Consider the following 12,773-nt stretch of genomic DNA (forward strand, 5'->3'; position numbering starts at 1 on the left):
CAGTATTGCACTGTTTGTAATCTATTACATTAATGGTGATATAACGAAAAAAAGAGGTACAACTTGTTTCTTGTTGTTAGATGATGCAGCTGTTTATGTAGCTGAGCATATGAGGCCAGTGTGTTGTATAGAATAAAATATTTATGATTTTTTACATTTATAAAATGAATTTTAGCAAAGACAATGTATACGAGCCTTGCCTAGAGATGAGAAATGGAGTTCATGATGTAAATTATGCCAATAAAAAATTCACTAGCTTTAAATACAGCATCCGGTTGTGCTCTTTGCTTCATTCTGTATTTGCGACCTGTGGCCAAGCCAAATACTTTTCTGTGCTTGAACACATAATGTAACTGTGGCTCACTAAGCTTTGATTGATGGCTTTAGCATGCTGCTAATTATTAGAGCCCAAAAAAAGAAAGCCACTATAGTTTGCTCAGTCCAGCAGGCCTCAGTTAGAAGTCGGTGCCTAAATGTGAGGCCGCTATCAGTCTATCTTGATGTATGAGTGCAGGCACACAAATTAAACATGATACAACCTCTTAGAGGGTCTTTGCTCAACAGGACGCCATTTGGACTAATTTCTCCTTGTGATTAAGACAATAAGAGCACTATGCAGCATGCTGTAATTACTCTGTGTACAGACATCTGGATTTGAGTTCCCAAGTGCAACTATCAAACAAACGCCTGCTCATTTCAAATTGTAAACAGAATTAGTGCAGTGACAGCTAGACTACTTCTGCCTTTGTCTTTGCTCTTTACTGAATCCATGCCATTCTCTGGTAACAGCTGTAGTATTAGCACACAGATTTACTAATAACAAACACAAGTAACAATGTGGAGAACGTCACCAAGAAGCAAGCCCCAAAATTATTAGATCATCCTGCAAGTTAAATAGTGCAAATGTAAATTTAATCTAAATCCAGTCAGTGCCTAGTGGGAAATCTGATTGATCCTGGTGTAAACACTCTTTTATCATCCTTATCATTGGTACAGGACATTGCTCCAGGAGTTTGAGGTATACAAAAAAAATGCTTTTCAAAGCCCCATGTCACACGTAATGAATTAAATGCATGTATGCATGTGGTTATGTTTCAAATTGATACATATCAGCTTTAAGATACTTTTAACTGGATTGAGTGTTTCTTCACCTCAGCATAAAAATGTTCCAGAAGGTGCATTTTTTCAGAAAGTGCAGGTTTTTTCCATGGAACCGTCTTTATTTTTTTTAAACCAAATTTAGAGACACATAACACATTATAAACCTTATTACAAATATTTATAATTTTATTGATAGTTTACTTGTACAAGATGTACATTCATTTTTTTATGAAACAACAGAAAAAAATACAAACCCAATGGCAAATCATGTCTGGGCATGCTTTCATATGAAATGTCAGTTATGGGATACAACAAATTTCATGGAGCATCAAGAAAATTTCAACACAAAGTTTGATCATGTTCTCCATCGTCCCTGAAATGTTTGTAAACTCAGACACGCTACATTTTTAGTCAAACAAATGTTTGGCAATCACATGTTTGTTTCAAACTGTTGTAAATGTTAGCTTTTAAAAAGTATATAAAAATAATTGCAAAGCCATGTAAAAATGTACATGTGAAATTAGACCATTTAACATTTATAAACTTTCAGATAAAATAATAAATAAAAGAACCTATGACCTCACTTTAAGAAACAGAAACATTCCTAAATACCCTAATGAAGTGAACAACAAAACTGTACCACAATGTATAATTTATTGTCTGAGGTAGACCTAACTAGGATCTACTAGCTCAAAGGCAGTTTATATCGAAACAAATGGAAATCTGTTACAAACAACGGGCTTGCAAACAAAACCGTCTATTTCCTCATAATATTATATTTAGTTCCTTTGATGGCAAAAGCTAATGACTGGCATTTGTGTCTATGCGATAAAAAATATGATACACTGTTCAAAAGTGTTCAAAAACAATTTACTCTTGTAGATGCTTCTGTAGAAGATCCATTCATTAAGTTGCACTAAGTACTATTATTGAAGGGTAGTCTTTGGTGGGCAATTTTAGCCAGAAAAGCCTATGATGCTAAAGTAATTGCTGTATATTTGTAGAGAATCAATTTTTTGCCTGGTCTACCTCAGTGTATTGTCGAGATTCAAATGTACATATGCAAAACTATGTTTGAGTACCATCACACGTGGGGAGTTATGGCACACAAGTGCAAATGACTTAGCAACTTATCATTTACACGGCCTGAAAAAAATGTGTCTGTGAAAAACAACTAGGAATACATCAATATCAGTGCCAAAAGAAATTGTCGTTTGTTGATTAGCAAATATCAACTGCTATTTGTTTTTTATTTTGTTTTTTTCGTTTTTTTTTTCATATTTACAGTATTGCACTTAACTGCACATAATTGCATTTCAGTTAAACTGATGTTTCCATAATACCTTAAATTAGAAAATTGCAGTGACCCTTTTATTATTTTTGTCATTTCAATATATTTTGACGAAACCCCAATTTCACCCTCGTATAGAAGTAGTATTTTCTTGCAACAAGGATTGAAAACACCTTGATACAAGACCTGAAGTGCAAAAGCTAGTTCCACTTCTATTCCCAATACACGTAGCAAAAGAAAAGAGAGCGCCAAAATGATGGAAAATGAAAGCTATGAAAGCTAAAGTCCTTCAGACCCATGCCCAGAGGAAATATACAGGATATATATTTCACTATGTGTAGTGTTTCCTCCAAAATCTGTAAGAATAAGCAAGAGAAATTTAATTTTCGTGATTGTACTCTTGGTGTGAGTGCTGCCTCCGATCTCTGGCCATTGTGGATTTAAAAAATAAAAAACTATATATAAACTGGGTGCGTGGTACTATGATGGAAGGTTGTCATAACAGGGTGAATGTCAGTTACAATGGAGGCCCTCCCCATTAGAACTATCCTTCATTTTAACACATGCTCTTGGCAGCAGCACAAACACAGTGGGTGGAGACAAATATGGCCGTTGCTTTTTTTCTCTCTCTCTGTGGCTGACAATCCAAACTTTTGAGTATTGAGACACTCATTCTGAGAGTACTGACCAAGCTCTATCTTCCCTCAGTCTCTCTGAGTCTGCCTTTTGCTTTGCTCATTTTCTAAGAGTCGCCACTCTTAATCGCTGGGTTTCAGACAGACATCCAGATATTTTTGTATGGTCCTGGGGCTGTGATCTGGGCCTGGAAAGGGCTGAGCCAGTGGCCTCCAAGCAGTCCTGCCTGTTGGGCGAAAAGTAAAAGGTGACTTCATTGGTATTTAATTACCTTTTTCTACAAGTGGTGTGTTTTGGCAGCTGGTTTTTGTGACATTTTTTTTCACGATCTCTTTACCCCCCAAGCCCCCCATGCTCTCTCTCTCTCTCACTCTCACTTTCTTTTCTCAGTACATTTTCTCTCTCTTTAGTTTTTATTTTGTTTTTGTTTTAACTGTGAGTGTCATGGCCTTTTTCACAGGCGCAGTCTTGTGTGAGAAACAATTATCAGTTCAGAGCAGCAGAGACGCCCATGGGGGTCAGAGTCCAAGCGCCTCCGCGTGTTTTCTTGCCTTGAGTCGCAGGTCAGCGATGCTGGAATTCTTGCTGTTGCTCTTGGCAGCCGCTGCTACAGCGGCCGCTGCCGAGGCTGAGTCTGCCAGCGATGCGATTGGTAGTCCGAACGGTGGAGGAGGGAACATCAGGTAAGGAGCATGTGCTGCCAGGTGGGGGTGCAGGTGGGGATGCGAATGGGTCACCCCCTCCAACTGGAGCTGCGCTTGGACCTATGAACCAAGAGGAGAACAAATGCAGCATTACTGTGTGTCAGGCATCTCAGCCTGAGGAGAGTCAGGGATCCAGTTACAGGCTTGGACACACCATGCTTCCCCTTGCACTTCTCTAAACGCTTCCACTAACTGCATGTTTTCACTGAAAATAGGCCAGGGCTAACTCATGCTTCTTTTTCATCTGTGTTAACATTGTTGAATTATGTAGTGCGCCCAGACAACTTAATAGTCAAAGGAATCTAATCATTTGAAAATCTCTGCGCATTACTATGATTCACGAAACTTTGCATCCATGCATGCAGTCCTGCAGGAGCTCGTAATCCTAATTATGTATTCAATTGCACGAATAAACAATTTTGCTCACAAATATGGATATTCATATGTATTCCTAGGCAAAAAGGAAAAGAGGTACAAGATGCCATAATAAAATATAAAGTTGCACATTTTCAACAATTATTTTAATTTGATGAGGTGAAAATTATACATCACCCCTTTTTGCTTTTTCTTCTTCTGCCAAAATATCTCATTTTGCATGAGTATCAAATAAAAACCTCAAAACCTTCTGTTAAGACATCCAACTAAAACAAAGCACGTTTCATGTTGTATAGGTTTTTTCATACTGGGTTTGCACATGTTGTGGGTTTTTTTTTTATGTTTGTCACATTGTAGGTTTGCCAAACCAAGGCATGAAAAGATAATCAGTCATTTCAGATGATCCATTTCATATTTTTTGATAGCCCTGAGATACAACCATATAATAACCATATGATAAAAACGCACATCACAGCATTCAGTTACACCGCTATTCATAATTCCTTAGCACCAGTTTTTCTACTGACACTCAGACTAAAAGTGAGAAGTAGTCTAAAGTCTCTCCGGTCAGTGCAGCACTACAGCACCGCTCGCGCCGTCTGGACAACAGGTGGCGGACATTTTGCTACAGAGTAGGTGGCGCCAGTTTTTGTCCTCCTCTCTCCGTGCTGGTGTTATGGTGTCAGTATTCAGGTCTCACTCCTCCTGCCCTGCCAGTGCCGCTCACAGCCAATATCCGTCTGCGCTATATTTCTCCCCAGCATAAGCTCTTTAATCTGGGCGCACCGTTAGTTTAATGAGCGCTGGGCTTTTTTTCTGCCTGACTGACGCACTCACGCTTCCAAAACACACACTGGATCAAATGTCTCCCGGTCTCTCTAATCTCACTCTTCTCTCATCGAGGCTGAGGGTTGGAAAGGGTCTGACATGGTTCCCAGTTTGCGACCCCCTCAGTATACAAACCTTTCCACAACGCGCTCCGCCATTACGCTGAAAAGTCAAAGTGCACTTGGTGTTTAGCTCTTAAGCCAGCGGTGTGTCTACTGTTTGGTTTTAACCCTAGACCTGCCAAATGACGGATCAGTGAATCAGGGGTGTGTGAGCAGTGAAACTGGAAACCTGAACTTTAGACATACAGTACCATAACTGGGCACAGCATTGACCTTATCTAAAGCCCCACATTACCCTACTAAAGTGCATGCCAAAATAATGGTCTCCATACAGAAACACTGCTGTTCTGTGATCTGTTATTTTTATACATTTATTTCTGGGCTCCTAGAGGATCTGGAGGTCGAAGTATGGAGCACATGATCTCTCTTACAGCCTGTTTAGATGTAACCTTAGTGTAACCGCACCACAATGTTATTATTTTCATTTCTCAACTTACATCGTTCCTTCTTAAGATATGAAGAAATGGTTTTGGTCGAGTTGATGTTCATACCTGTTGAAATGGCATTCTCAGGGCGCCCATGTTAACGTAGGGAGCGACTCTGCATGCGTCCAAGTGACTGGCGGAGCCCAAAATCACACCTAGAGGTATACAGTACAGAAAATAAACAAATTAGTTGCTGATGGTGCTATAGTTTCATGATGCATATAGAACTAATAACTTTCAAAGGGCCCATTAGACCACTTATAATTTGTGAAATTGCAGTGAAAATCCTCTTCATCATCTCCCTGGCCTGCTCTGAAACACTAAGCCTATCCATAAACCTGTTCACACAAGGCCTTATACGGCTTATATCAATATTTTACCATTTACCTTTGTGCATCTGGTTTTCTTGTTTTCGGCATTTTGCTCTTCTGTTCTGAAACCATACCTGAAACAGAAATGACAGTGAATGAACTTGACTGGCTTGTACCCTAATCAAATTACATATCACACCAAATTATATTTAGTGCCCTGTCATATAGGCTACCTAATCATGTAGCCTAATTTGGGAATGGGCGTGTTTGTTATCCTGACGACATATATATATATATATATATATATATATATATATATATATATATATATATATATATATATATATATATATAATGAATTAGTATAAAACAATTACAATAACCACTTTTTATGAGACTGTGTAAATGTGGTATGGTATTTCCAAAAAATAAATTATAACTTTTTCTTTATTTACTCAAATATAGTTACTGTCAATCATAAACGGTGTAAATCTTAGGATTAGGCTACTACTACTACTACTACTACTAATAATAATAATAATAATAATAATAATAATAATAATAAGCAGAAGAAGAAGAAGAAGAAGAAGAAGAAGAAGAAGAAGAAGAAGAAGAAAAGGAAGTAGAAGAAGAAGAAGAACCACATTGTATAAATATGCCTAGGCATGTTATTGGTCGAAGTGAATGTGACCTGTCGATTGCTCTTTCCAGAGGACAATCTCGTAATAATAATAGGCTAACTTTTAATCAAAATATGCCCTTAACTTGTTTGTGTGACTGGTTTTTATAATCGTCTTTTCCAGTGGCAAAATTAGCGACTTACGGGACCTTAAACAGCGCTGGTTAATAAATCCTCAAGTCAAGACACAGAAGCTAGAGCTCTGCGAATTTAACTCACACAGTTTACCGATGGGTTTCTGTGCACAAGTGAGGGTCATGAAGATGTGAATGGCATTTTCGATAATAAACTGGACAAAATCAGTGGAGTGGTCTAACCCAGCTGTGTTTTCGGAGTGATGTAGCCTATACACACTGCTCAGTGCTTCATTTCTAATATCATTTAATGACCATTTAATGACCATTATAAATGACAGTTTTGAGAGTGTAACAATTTTATTATTTATAAAATGCAGTGCTATTATTATTATTATTATTATTATTATTATTATTATTATACGTTTGTGTTGGTACTGTTGACGTAGTAGTTTTGGTCATTACGTTTTGTTTTAATAATATGTGCCTCATGTGATATTGAAAACAAATCAATTTTCAGTTCGAGATCAATTCTAATTATCCATCCGTATGCTAAGCGAAGTGAATAACACTGGTTTAGACAGTTATTTCTTCATTAAGGACCACTCAATGATGCATTTCGCAAATACCCTAATCCGATTTCCTTTTGATTTTTATTAGAGACAGTGAATAATGACATTTAATTTAGCTCTGCACCCGGAACCGAAAGATATTAGTTGTAATTGAATTACTGCCTTCTCTTCACCAAGGTCTCATAACTTTCAATTAGATTCCTGACAGCTGCTCGGTGTGAGGTTTCTGTATAACACTTCAGTAACAGGTTAATATCGGCTATCTACCTTGTGTCTTACAATTTCAACACCAGCGTTTAAGCTGAAATCAATTTTGTTCCCATGCTACAGCAGATATTGCGCGTCTGTTGTCTGCATTCTGGTGCAACCACGATCTTGTGCCAGAATATGTAAAGAGCACATTCTTAAATGCAGTGCGTTTTATGTAAATAGGCCACAGTACTTATGGACAGGTATATATGAGCATGCTTAATATGATTTGGTCTGTGCCTCTGAAAGGAGGTTTTTTTTTTTGTTTTTTTTTAACTGGCCAGGCTGTGGCCCAGGCGGTGAAGCTGCTACTTTTCGCCGGAACAAAGCTGAGCCCCAACACCAGCTACTGCCCAATTGGATTATTTCTAATACATTTTTATGGGAACAGTATATCAAGCCAATGGTAGATATTACAAAGATAACGCTGGAGAAAATGAGGTGTGTGACATAAGAAGGTGTCCCCGGCAGCAGCAGTTCAATCTCTTCATTAATTTTAATGATGTGGTTAGATCTTTCCGCAGCACATAAGCAAGTTTACCTCTGATCGCTGCTGCTGTTGGAGCTGAAGGAGCCATTTCATATCCACATTCACTCCGCAAGCTCAAACTCGCCCAAACTGACAAATTACTTTTTTTAATTTCTTGCATGGATACGTTCGTTTTAAATGTTATCATTCTGCTGTACGATAAATATCTTTTATAATTACTAAACCAGAATATTAGTTGTATATCAACTATTGTAACCTATAGCCTACTGTATTGGACGAGCTGCATCATATATACATCCTGTAACTGCAGGAAATAATATCTACTATGCTTATTTCGAGATTTTGTCCTAAATCCTATTTTAGGTCGACAACATCTATATGTATTACACTATATATTACGTGTTAGGCTACCATGGACGGCCGGGGATTAATAATAATAAGGATAATAAGAATAATAGGCCACATTTTTTTCAATGAGATCATACAATGTCAAAGCGTCAATGTATTATTATTATTATTATTATTATTATTATTATTATTATTATTATTATTGTGATGATGATTGTTGTTGTTCTTCTTGTTATATCGACCTGTATATAATAATAATTTTGATTATTAGTAATAGTAGTAGTTACTGGTAGTATTAGTACTACAATAAACTGTGCATTCAGGATGTGTCTTCCTGAAGAACATAGGCCTATTAGACTTCAGTCATTTGTGAGCAACCGTGGTGCATATAAATCAATACGCGTACTGAAGAGCCTTTTATCTTCATTCATTCCTTCAGGGTCTAAGAATTACAAACGTATCGTATAGTTATAATATTGTTATAGGCTAAGGTATGGCATAGGAGCGTGTTTAATGTGTATAGACTGACGCTCTGTGTAAGATTGTTTTAGAAAACCAGTCCTGAGAGGACATTTATTACGGTTCCAGTCTGGTTTAGTGTTAATCGGCGTGCTAAAAATAACCTCGGCCTGCTAAACATTTCCACTGTGCCTCTAGAATGTGTCTATGTATAAATGTCCTTAAAAAGGGTCATTTCGGTCACTAACAGCACTGGTACGAGCTCTTACCTGAACCCTGGCCTCAGAGAGCCCCAGTCTTTGGCTCAGCTCTTCTCGCATGAACGCGTCCGGGTAATGCGTCTCATCAAACAAGCGCTCCAGTTCATTCAGCTGCTCTAAGGTAAAATTTGTCCTGCTCCGTCTCTGTTTCAGTTTACCCTGGGCGTCCTCGTCCTCCGATTTCACCTCTTCCTTCTTTTCTTTGCACTCATAAATCCCTACGAAAAAGCAAAACTCATGACTACAAGCTGCCCCTTAAAGTTGTATGTGGGCTATGCTGAAACAGTTTACCCTGTCAGTGTGATAAATACACAGAGTCGTTTCCTCCTGTACCTTCAAGCAGCAACAACACAGCGCTCTGAGCAAAACATGTACTGCCACAGAAGGCTTGTTTATTGCCTACAATCTTCTGAAGTATCGAACATTTGGACAGAAAGAGAAAATGTCCTTAGGCATCTTAATATTAAACTCGTATCAGAGGCCTAATTCTCAAAATAGATATTGTATTAAATCTATTAAATATTTAATGTGCTTGTTAATTTTTTTTATGCGTAAATAGCCTACTTTTAAATGATGCACGTGTATAACATGCACCTTTCCAAAAGTTCTTCTCAACAGGTTAAAAAAAAAAAAATAGCATAAGACAAATAGCTCATTAACATTTCGATATATAACTATATTATGAAAAAGCTAGATTACTGTATAAACAAGACTTTACAGAGCTCCACACACTGTACAACACACAGTTGGAAAAGTGTCGTTCCGGATGTTCGCCTAGAATTTTGCGCAAAACGATGTTTGCAATAGTTAATCCGCCCAAAAATGCAGTCCAAAATACAGTTATTGACACGGCAATATAATAGTGTTGTTGTTGTTGTTGTTGTTGTTGTTATTATTATTATTATTATTATTATTATTATTATTATTATAGTTATTATTATTATTATTATTATTATTATTATTATTATTATTATTATGCCTTCTTCAAGAAAAGGTTTATTATTTATTTGTAAATATTTTGGGTTTCTTAAACGTCATGTTTTTCGTGTGATGTTTAATGTTTTCTCTATTGTACGTTGATTTCTACAGTGGCATTTGTGAAGCAGGATTAATTGAAAGTCTATATTGTTCGTTGTTTTTATTTATTGTTTTTTGCTTGTTTGCTTCTTCTTCTTTAAAAAAAAAAAACATTTTATTGTCATATTTTTGGAATAGATAGTTCTGGTAATAGTGACAGGACCAAGGCCTGTTATGTCATGTAACGTCATTTGCATAGTAAAATACTGGGTAATAAGATCGACAGTTAATAACCATTAGATTAATAAAATCTAGAAAATGTGCGTTTTAAAGTTAGGATTAAATTTGCTCTATATCCGTGTCAGGCCAATCACGACATGTTCTCAATAAACACTTTAAACATTTTTACTGATTCATGGACATTTCCCGTGGATTGTGCGGCTTCTTCTTACTTCAACTAAAGTATAAACACAGAGACTTAAAATTAGCAGTGGATATTTTCAGGCGCTATTTCCTTCAGTTTGGAAACGGTTTGAGAAAGCCGTGCACGTCTCTTACCGTCGCTCGCCCTGGCCACGTTAAACTCCTTCAGCTTGTCCTTGTCCAGCTCCACGTGTTCCTTGAATAGATGTACGGGACAGTGTGTGTTGCTGTCGGTAATGTCCTGCAGGCTGCCATCCGAGTTCCCCAGCTCCCTGGCCCGCGCTAAGCCGCTCTCCAAAACTTCCCTGTACGTGATGCTCTCTTTACTGCTCTCCTTGCTCTTCTGGTCGAAGGATTTCGACACGAACGCTGTGAGCTCTTCCATGGCTGGAGACGAAGCGCTCCTGATGGCACAAATCCACTTTAAACGACCCTAACGCGCGGCTCTCTCTCTCGCTCTCTCGCTCGCTCTGTATGTGTGTGTATGTGTGTATGTATGTGTGTGAGCTCGATAGTAAACGCGCGGATGTTGGAAAGGGGGGTGTACGAGGAGGAGGAGGAGGTTTAGATCACTCCGGTTGGTGTGTCTGTGTTTTTGGAGATCACACTATTTATATGGCGCTCACCTCGGCCCAGCCCCCACCGCCGTGTCCTGAGCAATTACAGGCTCCTCTCGCTTCTGAATTCAACTTTCAGCAGCTTTGCTCCAAATCAATGCCGCCATGGAGCCCCTTAATATGATTACACTTCATTAAACATGCCTACGGTGTTGAGGAACCAGGGAGCCGTGTTTAATTAATTCCGCGATAATTTCATTAAGGCTATTAGGTGATGTGCCATAACATGAGCGGATTTGCCTGAACTCCTGGTGCATTGACGTATTTATGGACGGTTTCTGAAAAATACTTTCAATGTCTATTTCTGTGAATTAAAGAAGTCAAATTAACGCATGTTCACGCATCCCATACTTTTAAAGACGCTGGATTTGTTTTAGTTTTTTTTGTTTGTTTGTTTTTAAATCGGATAACAACGCAATCGATTTATAGCAAATATGAATTGATTATTTGAGCAATCAATCACAAGCGCTGATATAGCCTATATTATTATTTTTTTCATAATTGCATGAATCTAATTAAACTTGTGCATTCTACATAAAGTTGCTTTTGTTATTAAAAAATATATAAATACAGCATACAGCCTGTAATAATAATAATATTAATAACAACAAAATAGTGGGTTTACTGTACGAATGTAAACTGTGTAACACTTACTGGATTTATATTTTTAAACAAAAGGCGTTGCCTATGATCTGTTTTCCACTTTTCTATCTTGTGTGTAAATATTAGTTTACACTAATATTTACATATTATGTCATGGTCATTAATTATTACCCCCATTTGAAACATATGCGAAATGTTTCATTGTAATCATTTTATATTGATTCATTCTAATTATACAAGTTTCCTTTGTAGACTATTTACATCATATAGTTTTTGGAAAACAATTTGAATGTTTCCATGGTAACAGTGTTATACAAATAAGGGCTAACACCGCGCAGTGTTTTTTTCCCCTCTGAAATAATTGCTTGAAAAATGTAGGAAGGAGTTCATACATGGCGCGATAATCTGATCAAATCAGTGTTACGCTCGAAAACTAATAATAATAATAATAATAATAATAATAATAATAATAATAATAATAGCTGGACGATTTCAGAGAGTCTGTACAGCTGTCCGCTGATGACGTGTTTGATGGGACTTTATTTATCCCAATCCTGTATAAGACTGCCATCACACATCGGGATATTCCAACATGTGACCTTGAGCTTCGCGCTGCTGTATTTTTCCTGCATTAATTAAGTGCTGCTCACTCCGCGGTTGGAAGTTATTTGTGAGGTTGACTGATATGTTAGAAAACGTATAGGCCACTGTATTCTAACATATAAATGCGCACTATATTTTCTAATTCTATATCCGGTCGTAATTACTACACTCAGAAAATAGATTGTTGTTATTATTATTAAGCCAGAAAATGTCACGGTGATTAAGTCCTGCACATGAACTCTTACTCTTTCCATATATCATCAAGGTCTAATATGATGTCGATCATATTATATATTTTATGTTGTAGTAGCCTAACTTATTTTTATGTATATTTATTTTTTCATGCATGCAATGCTGTCTTGTAGGGTGGTTTCAGAGGCATCAGGTGCACCTGAATACAACGTATAGCCTATTGATTTTACAACACCACTGTCTGATATCTGATTTAATAATAATAATAATAATAATAATAATAATAATAATAATAATGTATACAGCCTGGCACAGAATTATTTACTGCAGCATTTTCCGTCGTGTATTAATTGAATAATTACAAATAATTACCATGGCAGTAGTGAATGATACA

The 12,773-nt window shown here is 37.2% G+C and overlaps 1 protein-coding gene across 1 annotated transcript; it reads right to left on the reverse strand.

The window, feature by feature from the left end:
• Positions 1–1,125: 1,125 nt before the first annotated feature.
• On the reverse strand, positions 1,126–10,980 carry shox (short stature homeobox). The gene is made up of 6 exons (XM_053626772.1): positions 10,500–10,980; positions 8,934–9,142; positions 5,870–5,927; positions 5,549–5,637; positions 3,580–3,792; positions 1,126–3,254 (listed from the first exon to the last, which is right to left on the reverse strand). The coding sequence occupies exons 1-6, from the start codon at positions 10,747–10,749 to the stop codon at positions 3,165–3,167; spliced, it is 909 nt and encodes a 302-aa protein (XP_053482747.1). The 5' UTR covers positions 10,750–10,980; the 3' UTR covers positions 1,126–3,164.
• Between the last annotated feature and the right edge of the window lie 1,793 nt (positions 10,981–12,773).

The sequence above is a fragment of the Ictalurus furcatus genome, chromosome 6, assembly GCF_023375685.1.
Source record: "Ictalurus furcatus strain D&B chromosome 6, Billie_1.0, whole genome shotgun sequence".
In the NCBI taxonomy this organism is placed as follows: domain Eukaryota; kingdom Metazoa; phylum Chordata; class Actinopteri; order Siluriformes; family Ictaluridae; genus Ictalurus; species Ictalurus furcatus.